Source organism: Palaemon carinicauda, chromosome 24 (assembly GCF_036898095.1).
Source record: "Palaemon carinicauda isolate YSFRI2023 chromosome 24, ASM3689809v2, whole genome shotgun sequence".
Taxonomy (NCBI): domain Eukaryota; kingdom Metazoa; phylum Arthropoda; class Malacostraca; order Decapoda; family Palaemonidae; genus Palaemon; species Palaemon carinicauda.
The window spans coordinates 64,530,144-64,553,637 of NC_090748.1; the positions used below are offsets into that span (position 1 = coordinate 64,530,144).

The window sequence follows — 23,494 nt, forward strand, 5'->3', positions numbered from 1 at the left end:
GACCCCTTACCAGAGGATTTCCTGGTTCAGAGACTAGCTTCGTTAAGGGCCTCCCTTTCAGCATCTGAGCTCCTCAACATAGGGAGAAGCGTGAAGTATGCCATGCAGGCTGCTTCGTGGCTTGACCTATGGTTGGGGTCGTTGGGCCAGATTGTTTGATCCCAGGATCTTTCCAAGGATTCTACAAGACGGTCCCTGGAATCCTTCCTCTTGTCGGGTTCCTGAACCTTAGAGTTCCTTTCGCACCACACGGTTAACTTGTGGGAGAATGCGATTCTTAAGTGGAAGGATACTGTGATTGGGAGGTTCTACAGGCAGGTGCCAAAAGTGGAGGTTACGCCCCTTAAGAACTTGATCCTTGAGTGATCCTCTTTCTTCAATCCAGAAGAGGTAGAGAGAGTGGCTGACAGGGGGCTTTCTTTCATCTTCCCCTCTCTTGGGGAACAGCATCCACGGTCCTCTGCAAGCTGGCCTCGCCTATCTGCAGGTAAACCATTTCCCTTGTGTAACATGTTATAATAATAATGCTTGTTGAGTACTTATACCACCTGGTGAACTGGTATATGTTTGCTTCTGAAGGTTCCTGCGTGTCTGAGAATTCTTACCTAGACTAGTCACAATGTTAGTATCACACAATCATACAGATTGCTCAAGTTGCTAACCGCGCGTTGCAAGGATTTTAGCGAGGTGTTAGGGTTTCTCCGTGTTATGTGCGGAGAATTTACGTGAAAATCTTGGATCAAACACCAAGCCAATTGGTTTAGACTTCTGCCCTCCAAATGGGTGAGTCTTCCCTATAAATAGAGGAAGGGTTTGTATTTGGTGTCGGAACAAATGGCAAATTTGAAAGTAATTTGTTGTTTTCCTAATAATATAAAACTGAAGCTGTTTATGCAGATTGGCCTGCCATCACCTGTCTCGCAATAAATCCTGCCTGCAATAAAAAATGATGAACAACACTAATGTGTGTGCTCGAGATAGCCGGCTTAAACAACCCTCCACCCCACTAACTAGCGGTAGGGTAGTTACACCTTGCTAAAAGTCTTATGGCTAGTCTTCCAGCTTTGCCAAAAGTATAATCCCTATACAGTACAGTAAATAGCATAAGGTTTGTATCGTTAGGAAAAATACAAATTACCTTCAAATTTGTCACATTTATAAAAATTTAGGGGAAAGTTTATATGGATTTAGACATTTTCAGGTAATTATTTATAGTATGGAAATAATTTGGTATGATTTTAGATATGAGTGTGACGGAATTCAACCAAATATACCTTTCAACAACCCGCATGACTGGTTTTTTGGTGGTAGTGTGTGTGTCATAGGGCGAGAAGTTGAGAGAACCAGGGGTGGTTGAAGAACAACACAACTACAGTATGTCACACTTTAAAGAAGGCTTTCCGTGTGATTTGTACATGTATACAAACATAGAAATACACTAAAATATCCCTTACATAATCTTGAATAAAAATTAGAATCACAAGGACTTCAGTTGTCAGTGGGGCGAGATGTTAGGATCCCTAAGTCTTTAAGTTAGGGGGGGTTTTGAGTAATATATTAGGTAGGGAATGTTGCCATTGGCTAGAGAAAGTGGTGTGATTCTACATGGTAACATAAAACCAGACTAAAAAAGCTCTACACAATCGTGAATTAAGGCTACAATCTTAAAGACTTTATTGGTTTGCTAAAAAGAGGAGGAGCTAATGTCAGGGAAGTGAGGAGATTTTTCTGTGAAATTGCCTAATTGTGATACATAACCATATGCTGTACTCTTTTGTAGAATATAAGTAAATTTAACTTCCATATTGTTTATATTTGTAAATTATTTACTGTATCTGGGACATCATTGTGTGTTGTACTGGGCAAGATTTTACATCAAGCAATGTCATCTTAGTGAACTGGTTAATATTTTGTATACATGAACATATGTTCTTGGGTAATTAAAGGCTCTATTTAATTGACTAAGGAACATTGTTTGATAAATAAAAGATAAATCTTGCTGTGAATTAGGAGAGGATTAATGGAGAAGTATTGAATTAAAAGCTCAAGATAGAGATGGCTGACAAAATATAACAGAGGCCCTTTGTGTCAATAGAAAGTAGGAGGAGATGATGATAATTATTATTTGATTGACTGAGGAACATTGTTTTGCAAATGAAAGATAAATTTTGCGTGTTATTTTTAATCAAAAATTATTTGTTCCGTAACTGAAATACAAACCACGCTATTTACATAGGGTAATTACTTAGGCGTAGCTGAATGACGAGCTATTAGAATTTTAACGAGGGTTTACTACCCCACTGCTAGTTAGCGGGGGGTAGGGAGGGGTAGCTTGTCCCCCCCCCCCTCACACACACTAGTGTGTGCTTCACTTTACTTTTGGCTAGGGTGATTGGCAGATGTGTCTGCTCCCACCCTCGCTTTGACAGCCATTAATGCTTTTGTCTTCTACTTACTTTTTCTTAGACTTAATATATATATATAAACATTCTTTGTGTTTATGAATATACAGTGGAATCTCTACATACGACTGTCCAAACATACGAATTTTCCAACATGCGAAGTAAAATTCGACCAAATTTCTGTCTCAACATATTAAGCTTTGGTCCAACATACGAAGTAAAGTGGAATTTTCTCGAAAGCGTCCAGCGTCGTTTGTTGTTGACGCCGCTAGACGGCGGCACATCGGAGGGACGCCAATCGAGCGTCACCTTGATCAGTCCTCTCATCGCGTGCGCATCGTGTGATTGTCCTCTATTCACTCAGTTTTAACAGTTTTTTTTATCTTGCCTTTTCACGTGTTGTTTTCTGTGTTCCGTAATCATGGGTCCTTAAAAGCTTAGTTTCGGTTCAGGAAGTAGTAGCAGTGGTGAGAAAAAGAGGAAGTCTATGCTTTCATTAGAATTAAAGCAGGAAATAATAGAAAAGCATGAGCGAGGTGTACGTGTTAGCGATCTGGCTAAGCAATATGGCTGGAATATGTCTACGATCTCGACGATCATAAAACAGAAGTCAGCCATTAAAGCAGTGAAACCTTCGAAGAGGATCACGATTATTTCTAAATGTCGTAGCCCTACTCTTGAAGAGATGGAACGCCTTTTGTTGATCTGGATAAAGGACAAGGAGATTGTTGGCGATACGATCACGGAAACGATCATTTGTGAGAAGACCAGCGCTATCTACAGTGACTTGAAGGCGACACGCTCTCGGGGTGACGCGGCGGAGAGTTCAGCCGATCCTACGACGGAGGAATTCAAGGTGTTTCAAGGTTGGTTCGAGAAATTTAGGAAACGGACCGGGATTCATTCAGTTGTTCGTCATGGAGAAGCTTCGAGTTCGGACACCAAGGCTGCTAAAGACTTTGTTAAAAAGTTTGAAAGCATCGTGGCGGAGGAAGGTTACGTAGAGCAGCAGGTGTTCAACTGTGATGAAACCGGTCTGTTTTGGAAAAAGATGCCTAGTCGAACGTAAATTACCGCCGAAGAGAAGAAAATGCCTGGACTTAAGCCAATGAAGGATTGGTTGACTCTTGCGCTTTGTGCCAACGCCAGCGGGGACTACAAAATTAAGCCTTTATTAGTTTACCATTCCGAAAACCCTAGGGCATTTAAAGCACATAGAATTAATAAAGACCTGCTACATGCTCTATGGCATTCTAATTCTAAGGCTTGGGTTACTAGACATATCTTTGTGGAATGGGTAAACGTAGTTTTCGGCCCTGCTGTCAAGAAGTATCTTCAGGAGAGGAATTTGCCTTTGAAGTGCTTGCTTTTTTTGGACAATGCACCCGCTCACCCCCCCTGGCTCGAAGATGATATCATCGACGAATTCAAATTCATCAAGGTGTTGTATCTTCCACCGAATACCACCCCTATCCTCCAGCCCATGGACCAGCAAGTCATCTCTAATTTCAAAAAGCTCTACACCAAGCACTTATTTAAGCAATGCTTTAATGTCACGCAAAGCACCAACTTAACTTTGCGTGAATTTTGGAGGAGCCACTTTAATATCGTGCACTACTTAAAGATCATTGATCAGGCTTGCGAGGGAGTAACTCGTCGGACCCTGAATTCCGCTTGGAAGAAGCTTTGGCCTGATGCTGTTGCTCCCAGAGATTTCGAAGGTTTTGGCCCCGAGAATGAACCTGTGGTTGCCGCTGTGGAAGACGTCGAAGAGATTATATCCCTTGGCAAGTCCATGGGTCTTGAAGTGGATGAAGATGACATCACCGAACTCGTCGATGAGCATCACGAAGAGCTCGCCACCGAGGAACTCAAGGAGCTGCAAGCCATGCAGCATGATGAGTTCCAAGCGCAGTTGAGTGAGTCGGAGGAGATCGAGGAGGTAGGCGAAATCTTAAGCACGGCGGAAATAAAACAGATGTTGGCATATCATCAACACGTTGTTGATTTCATCGACAAGCATCACCCACAGAAACTTAAGGTTTGCCGTGTTGTTGCGCAGTTCGATGATGTTTGCTTAACGCATTTTAAAAAAATCCTCAAAAGCCGTACTAAGCAATTTTCACTCAATAGTTTCTTTAAAAAATCTTTAAAACAGTCTAGTGATCATGAGGAAAAGAAAGTGAAGCAAAGAAAAGGAAGACCGAATTGAGTGAAAGTTATGAAAATTAAAAATAAGAAAAGAAAAAATATAAAAAAATAAAATTATAGAAATGAGAAAAAAAAATAAGCTAAGTTAGGTTAAAGTTCACGTAGTAGTGTAAGTTAGTGTAAGTTATCGTACACGTTATCGTACAAAGTCACCGTCCCTACCTCGTCGCTGATTTTCCGTCTCCCTGCATAGAAGTCCCTACACCTGCGCTGGCCTGTCGCTAAGGTAAAGTGTTACATTACAACCAGTTTTTTATTCATTATTTCATTATTGTTATTCTTTTTTTTTTGGTTTGTAATATGTATTTATTATACAGGTATTGTATTAATGTATTGTGTAATTATGTGTAGCCATTTATTAAGGATTTATTATGGGTTTTTAGGTTGAGGAACGAATTAAATAAATTACCATGTATTCTTATGGGAATATTTGCTTCAACATACGATCGTTTTAACATACGAAGCAGTTTCTGGAATGAATTAAGATCGTATGTAGAGGTATCACTGTATTTGGGTATAGAAATATAGTAAGTTTCCTTTTCAGTGTTTGTGCTGTGTGTGTAGTGTACGACAACAGAGAGTGAAACACCGGCGTAGTTCTAGGCCACCACGGTTTCACTTCATGGGGTGCGGCCTCTCCCTTGGTCCTTCGTTCGTTCCTTCGGCTTCCGATATTTTGGCCGCCGTGGGGAATCGTCATCGCTGGACTTTCTTCATTCATGTTTTCTTCGCTGTTCCTCCTTTCCTACGGGGAACTTGGATCCTCAGCGAAGGGAATGTGGGAGTTCAGTTTGACTACGGGGTCTCTCTCTACTCGAGGTCGTTCACCCCTTACTACTACTACTACGTACTATTACGGAAGCTTCTTTCCCGTTGCGGGCTGAGTTGCTATTCCGTTTTATTTGTCTCAATTATTTTTAATGAAATCTAATTGTATTCTTAACTTTTAAGCTTCTGGGGAACACTTTCCTTCGGGGGTCAGTGGTTCTTACTATTTGCCCTCTTAATGAGAGAATGCCTTGATGAAGTCATTGATCTTCAGCACGGCATTCTATTCCCGTGCTGAAACTTGGTGACGGGCAAGAGGGCTCTCGAACTTGGGGAAATTGCTCCCCCAATTCGAATCTAAATTTCTCTCTTTCTTATCTTTTTCTTCCTCTTTATATTGCTTCAACCTTCTCCTAATATTATAAACTTTCCTTCATGTTGCTGTCCCAACCCTATGAGTAAAATTTTCCATATGTATATGTGTATATATTTACATATATATGTATGTTTATTATTTTTTTTCTTTATGGCATGGATGTTTCTACATCTGTTATTGCCACTTGGGCGGATGTTTCTACATGCGGTATTGCTGCCTGCTTTGATGAATGGGAAAGGTGTCACGGTTGGGAGGTGTTGTGCTCAAAGCTATATGTTAGAGTATTGGATGATGTCAGCCATCCCGAAGATGGTTTGGACCTTTTTGGCGGAACTATTCTCAAGTGTTGGGTCTTCGGAATCCAGGGGGATCCAATGCTTGGGGTAGGACTCTCGGCTTTTGGCTGGAAGCCCATCATTACAGATATGGGGAGGATGATTCCATAGTTTCTTGGTCTCAGTCCTAACAGGCGGGTTCAGCTTACACCTGTGCCTCTATATCTGTTTTGATGCTATCCTTCGGGTAGGGTATGGAGCGGACCATCTGGGAAGTATACTCTCACTGTGCCGGTAGTGGAGAGTGCAAATTTCCTTCCCATCATGTGATGCCTTAATGTTCTCAAGCAGGTAAATCAAACTATTCAAAAAATCACTCTTCTCTTTTCTTTATTCTGATGGATTCTTGTGACAATGACCCCACCTTCCCTGGATATGCTGACTCTCCCCCGGCACTGTTGACGACCTCTGGTAATTCATTTAAAGAAAACTCCGTTGACGACGTAGGAACTAAAAAGGACTATTCTTTAAACATTCGGAAAAGGGGTAATTTGGGCAACACAGGAAAACTGAATGTCCTGCACGTTACCGAAATCCCATTAGAAGCTAATCATGATGTGCTACATAAAATATTTGAGTGTTACGGATTAATAAAAGAAATTAGAATGAAACTTCAAGATGATAATTGGGAATCTTGGTTATCATTTAATTGTCATGAGGAAGCATTTAATGCAAGCCGTAATATTGTTGATATTAAAGTAGGTAATATAAGTGTCAAGGGTGCTCTGTGTGATGGGGCACCTAAAGATCTGGAGGTCTACAGACCAGCAGACTGGGCTGATAAAGATATAGAGGCGGATATGCCATCCCAAAGAAAGCCAAAACCACCAATGTGGCTTCTTGCTCAATCTGTAGGAGGTACAGAAAATTATTTCTAGATCTGCCAATTTCTTCAGAGGAAGGTAGGTACGATTGCACCTGGATATATATCTCGATTCGGGAAGAAAAGTTACTTGATAAAGGCCTAGTCATACACACAGTCTGTTACACTGTCCAATTTGAAGACAGTAAATGATGATATAAAATTGGACATCAAACCCCATCTAAACTTTAGCTATGGAAGGGGAGTGGGTTTCAATAGGGATCTATATGAATTTACCTAAGAGGAGATATTGGCTATGTGTCCTCTATCAGTGTGGAAAGTATATAAAGTACCTGGAACATCAATGATTGTTCTTACTTTCCAGGATGCTGATGTACCTTTCCACATAGACATAGAAAACGAAAGGATCAGAGTTCAACCTTTTAAGCAGAAGCCACTGCAATGTTATAATTGCTTTAAATTTGGACATCCTTCCAAAGTTTGCAATAATGAAATGATTTGTAATACTTGCTCCAGTATTTACCATGGGGAATGTACACTTGAGGCAAGGTGCTTAAACTGCAACTCTAATCATATATCTAATGATAGGAGCTGCCAGCTTTATAAGTTAGAAGAGGCTGCCCTCAATAAATCAATTATTGAACATGTAAGCGTGGGGCATGCCAAGAGATTATTAAATAAATCTAATACTTATGCAAAGACATTAAAAACAGGAGAAAAAGTTCCTCGGGAATCATCTCACCCACCTACTACTGTAGGTAGTTCTCGAAAAAGGAATTCACCATCTATTGATAAAGTGCTGCATAAGACAAGAACATGTCCTCCTAAAGATTTATCATTGAGTATCAACAAAAAGACATTGCTCACCACTATCAAACCTTTGTCCCCATTACAAAGGATAGTACTAACCTCTCCCAGGCCATATCCTTGCCTGATTTAATGGAGATTCCACCTGACACCAAGTTATCAGGTGTACCTGTAGTGGGGAAGGTACAAAAACCTGGTAACTCGCAACCTATTAATCGTAAAAGAGAGAGACCTCCATTTCTCTCACCCCCTTCCATAAAAAATACTAGAATTATGAAATCAAATAGATATGATGTTTTGTCTGTTGATGTTGCCGATCAACCAGAAGACAATTTAAATAAATCAGAAAATCAAGTTGAGGTCCACCATCCCCCTCAACAAATAGATAAAAAAGATACAAAGAAAAACACCAACATAAAACCCAACATAACAAGACCATCTCTGAAGAAACCTACAGGTAATAATGTTAGATTAAAAACTGCTAATGGGAAGACCTCATTCAAGATGTCTTCCCGAAATAATCCATAGTTTTCTCCTCAATTTTGCAATGGAACTGTCAGGGTTTAATGGCGAAATTTGAAGAACTTAAGCTCCTAATTCATGAACATTCCCCCATAATTGTATGTCTACAGGAAAGTATGCTTGATGCTTATACTCCTAGTCCTCGAGAGTATGTTATCTATAGAACACCATATAATCATCAAGCAGGGAGCCATGGTGGAAGTCTCATGTACTTTCGTCGAGATGTTCCCCAAATACCTATGTCTATATGTACAACACTGCAGTCAGTGGTTGTACAAATTGATATAGGAAGAAAATATACAATATGCTCTCTCTACTTACCTCCAAATGATAATATTTTATATGATGGTTTAGAAGAGGTCATTCATCAACTCCCTCAACCATTTCTCTTACTGGGAGATATGAATGGTAGACATCCTTTATGGGGTGATATTTTAGCAAACACAAGGGGCAATATTATCTCATCAATTGTGGAGAATGAGGATGTGGGACTCCTTAATACAGGAGAACCCACACACTTCCATGTTCAGACAGGTACCTTGTCATGCATTCACCTTTCAATTGCAAGCTCTAACTGCCTTCTTGATTTTGATTGGAGGACATTAGATGATTGGCATACTAGTGATCATGCACCAATCATTATAAACACCAACAAGGGTCCGCTTTTACAAAGATCGCCACGATGGAATCTTGACAAGGCAGACTGGGTTAAATTTTATGAGCTAAGTGAAATCGAAGGGAGTGCAGATCAGTTTGAAAATATTGATGATGCCATAGACCTATTGAATGGAACTCTCCATACAGCAGGAATCAATTTGATTCCCAAAACCACAGGAATATTCAAAAGACGACCAGTCCCGTGGTGGTCTTCAGAATTAACAGCCTTGCACAGAGCCACCAGAAAATCTCTTGGACTAGATTGTGTAAACGCCGTACCAAGGAAAATTTGATAACGTACAAAAAGTGTAGAGCACAGTTCCGCCGTGCCATGAAAGAAGCTAGACGCCAATCTTGGGTGGCTTTTGTTTCCTCCATTAATAGTCGGACACTACCATCTTCTGTATGGAGGAAAGTAAAAAAGATTGCAGGCAAATTCACCCCAAACCCACCACCAGTGTTGAAAGTGAATGGTCAGTATGTGACTGAAGGAATTGAAGTTAGCAATGCCCTGGCTGACCATTTTCCAAATGTATCGTGCAAGAGTGTAGCAGCTCCTGGTCACCAGTACAGGAGCATTGAAGAAAAGAAAATTTTAAATTTTGCAACAGGAAGGGAAGAGTCATATAATTCTCCTTTCACTGAAAGAGAATATGATTCGGCACGTTCCACTTGCAACGATACAGCCCCTGGACCCGGTGGAATTCCATACGCAATGATTAAACATGTACATTTTGATACAAAGTTGTTTATTTTAAGCATTAATAATAGAATATGGCATGATCATAGTTATCCAAGTGTTTGGGAACTAGCCATTATTTTAGCCTTTTTAAAACCCGGTAAGGACAAGTTTTTAGCAGCAAACTACCGACCTATTGTATTGACATCTTGTTTATGTAAAATTATGGAGAAGATGGTCAATGCAAGACTGATGTGGTACCTTGAAAAGAAGGGTATTTTATCACCCATTCAATGTGGATTCAGAAAAATGCACTCAACGACTGATGTGCTGATACGACTTGAGTCCTCCATTTGTGAAGCGTTTGCTTACAAACAGCACCATGTGACAGTCTTTTTTGATCTTGAAAAGGCATATGATACCACATGTAGATACGGTATACTTAAAAGAATCCATGAGTTAGGATTAAGAGGAGAGCTACCACTATTCATTCAGTCATTTCTTTCACATAGAGTTTTCCAAGTGAGAGTTGGAGAAGCTCTATCACAGAGTAGATGCCAGGAAGGAGGAGTTCCTCAGGGGAGTGTGCTGATTGTAACCCTTTTTGCACTAGCAATTAATGGGATATCCTCAGTCATTCCCTGGGATGTTCTCGCAACATTATTTGTGGATGATCTCTCCATATCATTTGCTGGGACTAGAATGGCAATAGTTGAGAGAAAAATACAACTCTCTATTGATAAAATTATCCATTGGGCCGATATGAATGGATTTAAGTTCTCGACAAGTAAAACTAAAATTGTCCATTTCTGTCATATCCGGGGAGTACATCCAGACCCGGATATATACATCAAAGGTCAACGGATCCCATGTGCAAGTGAAGCTAAATTTTTAGGGTTGATATTTGATTGTAGGCTTACATGGGTTTCTCACTTAAAAGCATTAAAAGCTAAATGTCTTGAAGCTATGAATCTTTTAAAAGTATTGTCCCATACATCATGGGGGGGCAGACCGCAATACAATTTTAAAATTATACAAGGCCTTGATTTTTTCCAAAATTAGTTATGGATGCGAAATATACTCCTCAGCAACCCCAAGCTGGTTAAAAATATTAGATTCTATACATCATGCTAGTATAAGATTGTCCACAGGAGCCTTTAGAACCTCACCTATCGCAAGTCTCCTTGTGGATGCGGGGGAGTTGCCTCTAGACCTTTACCGAATGTCCTCTATTATTCGGTATTGGTTTAGATTGCAAAGACTCCCTAATTCTTCAGCCTTTCAGACTGCAAGCCTTCTAAGGCACTCAACCTACTTTGAGTTGCACCCAAAATCTCCTCAACTTTTTGGGTTTCAGGTGAAACAATTATTAAACAATCTGGATATAATTAGAATTAAGGTGCTTCCATTCAAGCTATCATCAACGCCTCCATGGAAATTACTTGACATATCTTTTTGTAAATACTTTATTGGCGTTAAGAAGAATATGACTGACTTAGAATCCAGGTCTCTTTTTATGGAACATGTTGAAGAACATAGGGGATCGACTTTTATATATACTTATGGCTCCAAATCTGATGCTGGCGTTGGATTTGGAGTACATAGTAATGATTTTAATTGTAGAGGTGCACTTCCTCTAACAGCTTCCATATTTACTGCCGAACTGTATGGCATACTAACTGCTATTGAGAAAATAGCTTTGGAAAAGGAGGGTAATTTTACAATTTTTAGTGATGCAAGGAATGTTCTTCAAGCTTTAGAAGTTTTTAATTCTAGTAACCCTCTAGTTTTAAAGATTTTAGAATTGCTTTTTATTATTGGACGGAGAGGTATAACAGTTCGATTTTGTTGGGTTCCAGCACATGTAGGTGTGTCTGGGAACGAGAAGGCAAATTTACTGGCGAAGAATGCGGCATCCGAGTTGCCACCAAGGAGGTATCCCATTCCCTGTAATGATTTCCTACCTTACATCACGAAATTGGTTTGTAATAAATGGCAATAGCACTGGGATAGTCAAGATGGCAATAAAATGAGAGAAGTAACAAATATCATATCACCTTGGAGGTATAACATGATACCCTGAAAATGGGAGACGACTCTTTGCCATCTCCGTATTGGTCACACACGGTTGACACACGAATTTCTGCGGAAGGGCCAACACCAACCGTATTGAGAGGACTGTTTAGTACCTTTAACAGTGAGGCATTTGTTGACCGAATGCCCTAATTTTACTAACTTAAGAAATAGATATCTGTTTGAGGCTCGAGGCGAGGATGGCAGGTTCATCCTTGCCAAGATTCTTGGACATGATGTGTTCTACTATGCGAGCGGAATTTTTAGATTTATTTCAGAAGCAGGTCTTCTGAAAACTATTTAACTATTGTAATGACTTCTTAACTTTTATGGTTTTAATTGAATTCTCTCTTATTTTTCATATATAATAAATGCTCTCAGCATCAATGACCTTAGATGTCAGGATGCCAGAAAACTTTCAATCAATCAATCAATCGATCTTACTATTTGTGAACATTCAAAAATCAGTTACATAATTATAATTGTTATAATTCTGCTTTTTGTTGAAGTTCTCCGCCCTCCCCCTTCTCCCGTGAATGTCAGTGGTGGAGGAGGGCGCATACTTAATTTTTAATTCTTATGTTTTGCTATTCCCTCGGGGTTATTCTTCGGAGCTCCTCCCGGGGGAATTTCTGTTAAATAATTATTTAACTTTATTTTCCCAGTTAACTATGCAGTTTTCTTCGTTTGACTGAAGTGTGCCAACGAAGCAGGGCTGTCCTGTTTATGCCTGGGGAGTCTGCTGTCGCTGCCGTCTCTCTAGGACATCGTCATGGGCGTTCCCCTCTCTTAGAAGTTCTCCCGTGACAACTGTCAGCTCTTCACTTCATCCTAGAACGATAAGGGGGTTCGCCTCCAGGGGTGGGTAACTTCCCTTCCGAGAGGTTCCCTTCCCAGGTGTGAGATCTCCTCCTGCAGACGGGAAACTTCTCATACCTAATATTCCTGAGCGGTTGCAAGGCCGGCCCATGGAACTTCATTTGACTATGCTCTTGGGGCTGAGCGGTCGCTTCTGTAGCTATGCTCAAGGGGCTGAGCAGCTACAAGATCAGGCTTGAGACCTCTCTCGTTCGCGAGGGAGGCCACTCATAAGGGCTCCTCTTCGGAGGATTGCTCCTTATAGGTCTCTTCTACGAAGTGGCACACCTCTCGTTCGAGAGAGAGGACACTCATAGAGACTCCTTTTCGGAGGATTGTTCCTGATAAGGTCAGCTTGCTGATCCAACGGCTCTTAGGGGCATCATCACCAGTCTCTTCTACGAAGTGTTCACCTCTCTCGTTCGCGAGAGAGGCCACTCATAGAGACTCCTCTTCAGAGGATTGTTCCTGATTAGACCAGCTTGCTGTTCAGTCACTAACACTTCGGTGTTTAGTGACAGGGAAACTTCGGTTTCTCGTTACGCTGACCCTTCGGGGTCTTGTAACTTTAGTTACGATGATCCCTTGGGATCTCGTAACTTTAGTCACTCCTACACTTCGGTGTTTAGTGACAGGGAAACTTCGGTTACTCGTTGCGCTGACCCTTCGGGGTCTCGCAACTCAGGCTACGTTAGGCCTTTGGTCTCTCGTGCCCTTAGTCACTCTGATCCTTTGGGGTCTTGTTCTCCTAGACCTGCTGACCTGCCGTCTCCGTTCCTGGCTGCTGACGCGCTGTGGGCGCCCACGACTAAACCTGTCATTGCGCAGGCACTGGTCCCTTCGGGGCATAAGGGACTTGAGCGCAAAACTGCGCATCAAACCCTTAAGCGTCAGGTTAAACCTGTGCGCCATCATGTTACTGCTGATCTTCAAGACTTAGCGCCACAGCGCTCACCTGCGCGCTTGTGCGCACCTGTTCCTGTTACGCACCAGGGTTCCCCTGCGCTCCCATAACCTACTGCGCGCCAGCGCCCACCGGCAGTTCCTGATTTAGCACGCCAGCGCTCACCTGCGCACACGTGCTCACCTGCACGCCAGCTCCCTCCGGTTCCTGTCACGTCACGCACAGTCCAAGAGGCACCTAGGTTAGCGCACAGGCGCTCACAGGTGCCTCTAGTCCCTCAGCGCACTCTGGAGTTAAGCGCGAAGCGCGTCCATCGTGCACAATTCCTGATACAGCGCACACGCGCTCACCAACGGGCCAGCGCGCCTCTCCAATTCAGCGCGTAGTCCAGGAGGTGCCTAAGTTAGCGCACAGGTGCTCACAGGTACCCCTGGACTCTCCATCCAGGCTGCACAATCCTGTACGCGCGCCTCCAGTTGCGCGCGATGTTCTAGTTGCGCTCGATGTGCGCCCAACTCAGCAGCGCACACATGTGCACCCGAATCCTGTTGCGGCGCACATCATTGGAGTTTCCTGAGATAGCGCACAGGCGCTCACCAGTGGTTCAGCCTGCGGTGTCTCCAAGTCTCTTCTACGAAGGGCACCTCTCCCGTTCGCGGGAGAGGTCTCTCATAGAGACCACACCTCGTAGTATCAAGCAGTACTTCCAATGTTGATCGTCGGCTCTGTGCTCTGAAGCAGACCTGCCTTAGTCCTCTTCAGGGGATGCCCTCCCTTTTAGGGACACATCCTAGTTCCTGACCGACCTGTCAGCTGATCCTTCAACCTAGCGCACAAGCGCACGCGTGCTAGCGCCGACGATCTTCTTATGCGTGCAAGCGCCGACAATCTTCTTTCACGCGCATGCGCTGACGATCTTCATACGCTCGTAAGCACCGACGATCGTCCGCGCCGGGGGGGGGGGGACGACCACGTTCTGTACCACAGGGCCTCAGGCCTGTGGTTAGAATCGGAAAAGTGCCTCCATATAAATCTGCTAGAGATGAAGGCCGCTCTTCCTGGCCTTCAAAGATCTAGCGGATCACTGTGTGGTGTGATGAGCGACAACACCACAGTAGTGGCTTACATCAACAAGCAAGGAGGTACCTTTTCAAAGCGACCATCCCATCTCTCAGTAGAGATACTGAGATAGACCGAAGCCCACTCGATCCCTCTTTCGACTCGCTTCATTCCAGACAAAGGGAATGTGCTCACCGACAGTCGGAGCAGAGCATCTCAGATAATGAGTACCGAGTAGTCCTTGGATCATCCAGTGGCCAACAAAGTCCTGACTTTGTGGGGTTACCCGACTGTGGATCGGTTCGCTACAGCGCTGAACTTCAAGCTCCCGCTGTATTGCCCCCAGTCCCAGATCCCAAAGCACTCTGACAAGATGCCTTCCAACAACGGTAGGACAGAACCAACGTGTGCGTTTTTTCCCCGTTCTGTCTGATGAGGAGGGTGCTCAACAAGACCAGAATATCGGTCAATCGCTCGATAACCCTTTATAGCTACGCTATGGCATCTTGCAAAATGGTTTCCGGACCTTCCGCAACTCCTAACGGAACTTCCAGGAGAATCCCCTCTGCGACACAAGCAAACAACCACATGCCAACATCTCCCTCAAAGCCGTAGCTTCGCTTCGACTTACCGCCTGGAGACTATCCAGCATCCCCTCACTAAGAGAGGATTGTCGCAACAAATTGCGAACGGGATGTCTGGACACCTGCGCAGGTCATCCGCAGGGGCCTACCAGGCAAAGTGGCGAGTTTTTGTGGTTGAAATCGTGAAGGGGTATCTCTTCACTCGATACCACTGTTCCAGCAGGAGCAGAGTTCTTCGTTTATTTGCGGAAAGAATGCGCCTTTCAGTCTCGGCAATGAAAGGCTATCACTCAGCCTTAAGGCTAGCCTTCAGGCTCAAAGGAGCGGACATTCCTTCCTCGCTGGAACTTTCCCTACTCATACGAAGATGCGATCTTACCTGCCCTCAGTCAAAAGGGAGACCTCCTCCTGAGCACATGGTTCGAATTCTCAGGCCTCTTAGGAGGCCTCCCTATGAATCTTGTTGCCAGGCTTCAAATCGACACCTAACTCGAAAAGCGGTGTTCCTACTAGCTTTGGCCTCGGCCAAGCGAGTCAGTGAACTTCATGGTCTCTCGTATGACATCGCCCATGCAAGGGGATGAGGGGAGGTAACGTTCGTATTCGTCTCTGAGTTTGTGTCTAAGACAGAATCCGAGAGTGCGGGATCCTCGATTCGACTCTTTCTGGATTTCGAGTCCTCGTTCTGTAACAGATGACCCAGACCATCTACTGTGTCCAGTAAGGAGTCTGAGGCTTTGTTTGTGAGCACTGGGAGAACAAGAGGAGGGTCACCAAGAATACCATCTCCACATGGATTCGTAGGGTGATCCATCTGTCCCTGAATCCTGACCCTCCTCCGTCATGTCGCATTAGAGCGCATGATGTAAGGGGTGCAGCGACGTCCGTGACCTTCAAGAAGATCTTCTCAGTGACGCAGATTCTACAAGCATGGGTGTGGAAGCATCAGATGACCTTCACAGCCCACTACCTGCAAGACGTGACACACAGGAGGCTCAATACGTTCTCTATCGGCCCTGTGGTGGCTGCACAACAGCTGGTCTAACCTCAGGCTCCTTTATGGACAAGTAGCAGAAGGTTGAGGGCATTGTTACCCAGTTTTAGTCTGCGTGAATGAAAAGATCTGTGTGGCCCTTATTCTTTTCTTCATCCTCTTCTCCCTTGGAGAAAGCAGTATCCTGGGTTCTCTGCACAGCTGACCTCAAACCACTGCAGGTAAACCATGCTTCCTTGTGTTCCTAGTATTAAGTGTAATACTGTCATGTCCCCATACCCTGACGAGGTGGTAGTGGGAGAGTCCTAGCCTAGAGTTCCATCTGAAGAAATCCTGGTCAACTTCCTAGGACAAGTCACGCTCTTCACATTCACACACAGCTTATGTAGGCCGCAGCAGTTTCACAGCAATGCTAGCGAGGCGCAGGGACTCCTTATTTCTTGAGTACTTACACACTCAAATATTGAGTCCCCGGGCAAAGCCAAAAGCCAGTATGGCAGGGACTTACCGCCCATCCTAAGGGTTAAGTCACCCTATGTAAATAGCGTGGTTTGTATTTAAGTTACGGAACAAATGACATTCGTAGATAATTTGTATTTTTCCTAACTATACAAACCTTAGCTATTTACACATATTTGCCCGCCAGCCCTGTCCCCCGGGATAAGTCCTACCCCTAAGCAAAGTGAAGTACTCACTAGTGTGTGTGATTGGGGGGGGGGGGGGTAACAAGCTACCCCTCCCTACCCCCCGCTAACTGGCGGTGGGGTAGTAAACCCTCGTTAAAATTCTAAAGACTCGTCATTCATCTACGTCGAAGTAATTACCCTATGTAAATAGCTAAGGTTTGTATAGTTATTTAAAATACAAATTATCTACGAATTTGTCATGTAACTAATTGCTATACATATAATCAGTAGTACTGTATTTTTGTTTAATTGAGGATTTTCAATTTCAGATGTTTCCCTATGCACCCTTCTGTTATGACGACGTTTGAATTCTTGCCCAAGTGCTACTGTGGTATAAGTTCCTTCTTGAGTTTTCTAAAGAAAGAAATCTACATTACCAATAATGAAGAGGATCAAATTTTGCGAAAAGATTTTGGAGTTGCATACCGGAACTACTGTGTACAGAATACCCTCCCACAAGCATCTGTCATAGACTTTATTAGCCACCTAATGAAATTAGGTATAACAAGAAAAAATATAGACTCCTCTTATGTGCTCTGTGGTGTGGCTTGGAAAAAGACTGAAGGCAAAACTTATGATACAGATACCAGGGTAAGTAGAATACAGTTCTTTATTTTAATGGAATCTTGTTCTTACCAGGTAAGCATATAAAGAACAAATCCTCTTGCCCACACACACAATATACTTTAGTTCACAATTATTGAAGAGGTCACAAGGTATTGTGCTCATTTCCCTTATGGTAAGTAATTTTCTGACGTTGACTTGAAGTGCATAATTAAAGCCCTTAATGTATAGTAGATCTTGATCTTTTGAGAAAATGTTTTGCATATTAATGATTTACTTATGATTTTTTATTCTGTAACCTAAAGGATAATATTTTAATTATGATACTGTGAAAGGATAAAATTTTTTTAGTTTTTAGCAAGCCCTTGAGGTCAGTCACCTGGAATTGAGTTGCCTGGGCCACCACCTTAATACTCTTTCAGAAGACATTAATATAACTAGTATTTTGGGGGGTTTATGTGTTGGGTGGTCTCCAAGGACTTTCCTGTGAAAGGCTAGAAAAGGGAATCCAATACATTATAAATACTAATGAAATATTGTCTCCCCTGCTTAACTCTTGTTCACGGACGTGGGGTATATAATTATTAACACGGACGTGGGGTATGTTTTACCCCGTTTTAAAAAAAATAAATAAAAATAGTTATAAACAAAATTTATTGATTCTGAAAACATAAACAGAAAGTACATATTCTCTAGTGTATTTTATTCAACCATTTTAATGACTAGCAACTGAAACTACATATTTCAAGGACAACTTAAAAAAAGTATAAGAAAATACTAAAATTTTTACTTGTGTTGCTAAAATAGAGTGAGTAAAATCTAATATTCTTGTAAATGACTTGATTCCTGACCCACACACTCTCAGGGTATCGGGGTATCTCAGCTATGGGTATCACAGCCTCCTGGCAGGCACACACTGTATGGGAGACCATAAAATAATAACTATAAATTCTTTGGTGAAAATAAATGAAGTTTCTGCAAAAAAAATATTTTCGTAGAGGTATTCCTGTCTGTGAACACTAAATGATCAAGAAATGTTATGTTTATGTTTTGACAGTCAAAAGACCATATTTGAACAAAAAAAAAAAAAATCTTCTTTTACAATTATTTACCATTGAAAATGGTAATGAGCAATACTGGAAATTTCAGTGTACAGTACAAACAATTCATATTCTCGGTGATGGACTATGCATGCCCTACGCTTACCAGTATGTAGTTCTAGTACTAGTAGTAGTAGTAGTAACTAAAGTTCTTACCTGTATTAGTGTGGGCAGTCCACGCACCAAGTGTAGATGTGTTGAGGACACACAGGGCCTGTACAGCCTTGACACCTGTGTCGTGTCTTCCTGTCTTTGGACCTGTCACACAGTGAGCACCGCACCATGGGAGCCCTGCTGTCCGCCATCACTGTGAGACCTGCTTGATCATCCCTGACAGGTAAAGGAATGTTGCAGACTGTGTTGATCACAGTTTTGATGGTTCTGGGAATCCTTGTGTTGAACATCCTCTTTCCTGCCCATGCTTTGATAAGGGCCTCTGCCATATTTTGCATATAGAAGCGTCTCTCAATTGGTTTAGAACCTATTGTCTGCTGATTTTCCTTGTAGATTATCCACGAGTTGATTACACAGGAATTTATCATCCCATAGAAAATACTCATGGGCCACCTGCTTGTCTTGCGTGAAACTGAGTATATTGCACACATTTGATCGAATGCATCTACTCCACCTTTCGTCTCATTATAAAAACAAATGATCTCGGGCTTGCCATTGGGCATTATGGTTGGCTGTGTGTGCATTGATGATAATAGATACACCAACTTCTTTTTCGTTCTTGAAGTGTCCTTGCAGTATGACACCAACGTTATGTCATTCACGAATAAGAATGCACTAGAACCTACCATCCTAGTTCTTGTTTCTTTCATTTCCTGGGGAATTTCTTTCTTGTTTGCTTTCACAGTGCCAACTAGGGTCATGCCGCAGTTGTGTAGAAGATCAGTGACCAAGGGCACAGAACTAAACCAATTGTCGGTGGTTACGTTTCTGTTTCTATTGTGGTAGGGTTCTGTAAGTTCCTTTGTGATCTTATGACCAACGTTTATGCCACCCCGGGCCTGAGGTTGTGTGTCTTCTTTCCCCAGGTAGGGTATTGCTCTCAGCATGTACTTGCTTTTACTGTCACATATAAGGAAAAGTTTGATCCCATATTTTGCTGGTTTGCTAGGAATATACATGCGGAATGGGCAGTTTCCATGGAATGCCAGCAGCTGTTCATCCACTGTAACTGTTTCACTTGGGACGTACATTTTCCCACAGTTGTCAATAAAGATTTCCCAGATAACACGAATAGCTGCAAACTTGTCCGTTGTCTGTCTCTGAGCTCTCGTGTCTTTGTCATCAAATCTCAAACAGCTGAGAAGGAAGCAGAAGCGGTCCTCTGACATGGCTGCACGATAAATTGGTGGGCCGGTCTTGGGGCTAAACATTTCCCTAGTTGTCAGGTGGTTATCCCTCTGGCCACCACTGAAGATCAGTAGTCCAAAAAGTGCACGTATCTCATCCGGTTCTGTTAGGGATAACCCTCCTCTCCGGTTAGTATACTTGGCTGCCCGCTGAGGAATTATTTTGTTGGTCCATTGCACTATCTCGTCGATAATATTATCTCCAAAGAACAAGCTCAAGGCTTTTTCTGGGGTGTCTGCACTCCTTGCCTCCGGTGTTGGTCCTGAGGTGATAGGACCAACAATGTTTCGTGCTGGTGTCCTTACTCTACTGGATGACTGTGGTCGACAATTCCACCTATAGCCAGACTTGGATGTCACTGTACTGGTTCCGAAGTCATGCATTCTTGTAGCCTTGTCGTCTTCATTAGCATTGCTCCTTCGTCTTCCCCTGGCAACAGGAGGAGGCACAGCAGGGTCAGCAGAGGGAGGAGGAGGCACAGCAGGGTCAGCAGAGGGAGTAGGAGGCACAGAAGGGTTAGCAGAGGGAGGAGGAGGCACAGCAGGGTCAGCAGAGGGAGCAGGAGGCACAGCAGGGTCTGCAGAGGGAGCAGGAGGCACAGCATGGTCAGCAGAGAGAGCAGGAGGCACAGCAGGGTCAGCATAGGACAAAGCTTGTGTAGCACCTCCTCGAGCAGCATTACCACGGCGTCTCTTACTCACCCTACTTACAGCAGGGGTAGCAGTAGAGGTACCAGGGGTAGGAGAGGCTGGGCGGTGGACAGAGTGGTGCATTGAGGCTAGGGAGGGGGATGGTAGAGAGTCGTCCAGGGGTTGGTGGGGAGTGGAGGGAGGGTGAGGCCTGACGTCTATTTGGCTGGCAACACGTGGCTTGCGAGGTGTTGATGTAGTTAGTTTTCTCTTTCGGGCCCTACTTTGAAAACATTGTTCATCCATAAACTCCTCACTATCATCATCAGTGCTAGGTGGTTGTTCATAATCTTTGTCCATATCTGAGTTATCTTCCACCTCATATTCAACATGATCAATCTCACTTTCATCATCACTTTCAAATATTGCACTCACATCTGTTAAGCCTGAATTGTTCATTATTTCATCTAATTCTGCCTGAGAATAAAAAACTTTCTTTTTTCCATCCATCTTTCACAGTTTATTATGAGTCTTTATCTACTTAGTTTATCTAGTCACTGCTATACTATGATAACTCTGAAAAGAGATTATTCAATGCCTGAAAACATAAAACATGAAAATACACAAAGAACTAAAAACATTCAAAACACATCAACACTGCACTGGGGCAAAATATACCCAAATGTTTTTATTGTTTATCACTGCAATTGGGAACAATATACCCACACATATTAGTATTTTAACACTGCACTGGGGTATAATATTCCTACACATATTAGTATGTTAAGACTGCTGTGGGGTATAATATTCCCACACATATTAGTATGTCAAGACTGCTGTGGGGTAAAATGTACCCAAACTCCCCCCCACACACCCCCACAAGTGATTAATCACAGAGACACTACCTCCCTCCAATAGACCTGACAGGAAACTGAAGCTACATGGCTGTTAAGCTTGCTAAGTGGCCAGACCACTCAGCAAGGATAAAAAAAAAAATGGCGTGGGTAAAATATACCCCACGTCCGTGAACAAGGGTAGGGCTAGTGTATCAATGTGTATAAGAGAACCTGAGTTCAGGCACTTTTTGAACTTACCACAGCACCTCCAATAATAAAAAGTGTACTATGGGTGACGTCATTATTATGTCATCATCGTATAGCCAAAAGAACCAATGCTACAGGCGGGGCAAGTGTACCTTTGCATCAACTTGCAGCCACCTGCCATCTATATTTTCATCATTGTAGATTCAACTTCATGAAGTGAGGAATCTAAGTGCGATTATGATAAGTTGTGGTAGCCGATGTGGTAACCGTCCCTGACTGGTGAACGGCAGACTGGGGTTCGAGTCCCGCGCAAACTCTTTAGTGTTTTTGGTCATCTCATCATTCTTATAATCTCAGGATGGCGGTAGGGGATAGTCTATAGGTCTGTCTGCTGAGTTATCAGCAGCCATTTTATTAGTATTTAAAACTGAGCAGCCTGTCCCTGATGTATCTTGCTCATGTAAGATTTATAGAAAAATAAAAACTCAAGCAGACTGGAATGGCATTTTGAGTGATCTTTCGGGCTTGAACTGGTCACAATTGTATAATAGTGTTGATCCTGTTATTCATTTGAATGGAAATTTAGTCAACATAATTGATAGGCGTATCCCTTTTTGTGTGCTAAGATATTGAGTGAAAGACAAGCCTTGGTACAATGTTTGTAGACATGCTTATTTCTTGAAGCAGGAGGCCTATCATCTTTGGAAGGGTAACATCAGATTTGACTTGGAATAACTATATTCAGTTTAGAGTTTTTGCTCAGAGAGATTATGACTCAAGTGAAAAGGAATACAATTTGACCATAAAAGAAACCTTTCTGGTAAAACTCAGGAACATAATTGGTGGGCTACCCTTAATAAATCTGCACCCTTTGGTGTAGATGCGACAGTTTCTCCTTTACTTAAACCTGATGGCTCTGTCACTCACTGTCCAAAGGAAAATTCAGCCCTTTTGGGTGATGTGTTTGACAGTAGGAAGAGTAATGAGAAACTTGATCTTTCTCAGTCCTGTTTTCCTGAGGCTAAGCAAACTAGTTTAGCTTTTTGATCTCGGGATATTAAAGTTCTCTTGATGGAACTTGATGCTCATGGAGGTGTAGACCCAAATGGTACTTTTCCTTGTTTTGTTTTGTTTTAAAGATTGTGGATTTCTTATCTGTTATTTTGCACAAGTTAGCAAGAAGAGGAACTTTAAGCACTTTTTGAAGAATTGGTAATGTTACTACATTATATAAATGTGTTTCTAGTAGTTCAAGTACAACTGATTACTGCCCAAATTCCATAACTCCAATATTATCCAAAGTTTTTGGATGTTTTTAGCAAAATGTCTAAATAAGTTTGCAGAAGGCAATCATCTGTTCCTTAGTTTGCAATTTGGCTTTCATAAAGGCCTTGGAGCATGTGGTGCCCTTTTTACAATCTCCAATGATGTACAGAAATCCCTTGATTGTGGTCACAAAGTTTGTATGATTGGCCTTGGTTTTAGTGCTGCCTTTGGCCGTGTTAATTATGAGGCCCTTATATTTTAAACACAAAACTTACCTGGTAGTTATATAAATAGCGTACGTCCCTGATGTCACGGCAGAAAAATTCAAAACTCCCTCCAATCGCCGATTGGATAGCCAAGTGTACTACCTGTGCGCCCTAGCGAGGTACCTTTGAACCATCCCATGCTACCTCATATCTTCCCTGCCGGCGCTATCGGCAACATACATTGGATAGTCTCCTCGCCTTTTTCTGATATTATTGCTGTCCCTTTGGTGAAGTACAATAATTTGGTTTTTGACTCTAGCTTGATTGGATTTCCTATTGGATACTCTTAGTTTATGTTTGGATATTGATATTTTGACCCTTGCTTGTTTTTTATCTCTTTCAATTTTTCAAAATGGCCACCCCCCCCACCCTTTAGCTATTAGGGTGTGTGTGAGTGGGTGTAAGACCCGTTTAGCAAAGGCCTCCATTGATCCACATTCGCTCTGCGTTAAATGTAGAGGTAAGGTATGTGAGTTAGATGATAGATGTGACGAATGCCTTCTATTATCTGAACATGAGTGGCTAG

General features: G+C 42.6%; 2 protein-coding genes across 4 annotated transcripts in view; one reads left to right on the plus strand and one right to left on the minus strand.

The window, feature by feature from the left end:
• The window catches only part of LOC137618128 (uncharacterized), a 226,530-nt gene that overhangs the window by 150,965 nt on the left and 52,071 nt on the right, over window positions 1-23,494 (plus strand). For all 3 annotated transcript variants that reach the window (XM_068348144.1, XM_068348145.1, XM_068348143.1), the window contains exon 2: window positions 17,008-17,329. In XM_068348144.1, the coding sequence (XP_068204245.1) occupies window positions 17,018-17,329 (312 nt within the window). In that variant the 5' untranslated portion in view covers window positions 17,008-17,017. The remainder of the gene's footprint in view (window positions 1-17,007; window positions 17,330-23,494) is intronic.
• On the minus strand, window positions 18,564-20,903 carry LOC137617968 (piggyBac transposable element-derived protein 4-like). Its single transcript, XM_068347897.1, has one exon. The coding sequence runs from the start codon at window positions 20,901-20,903 to the stop codon at window positions 18,564-18,566; it is 2,340 nt and encodes a 779-aa protein (XP_068203998.1).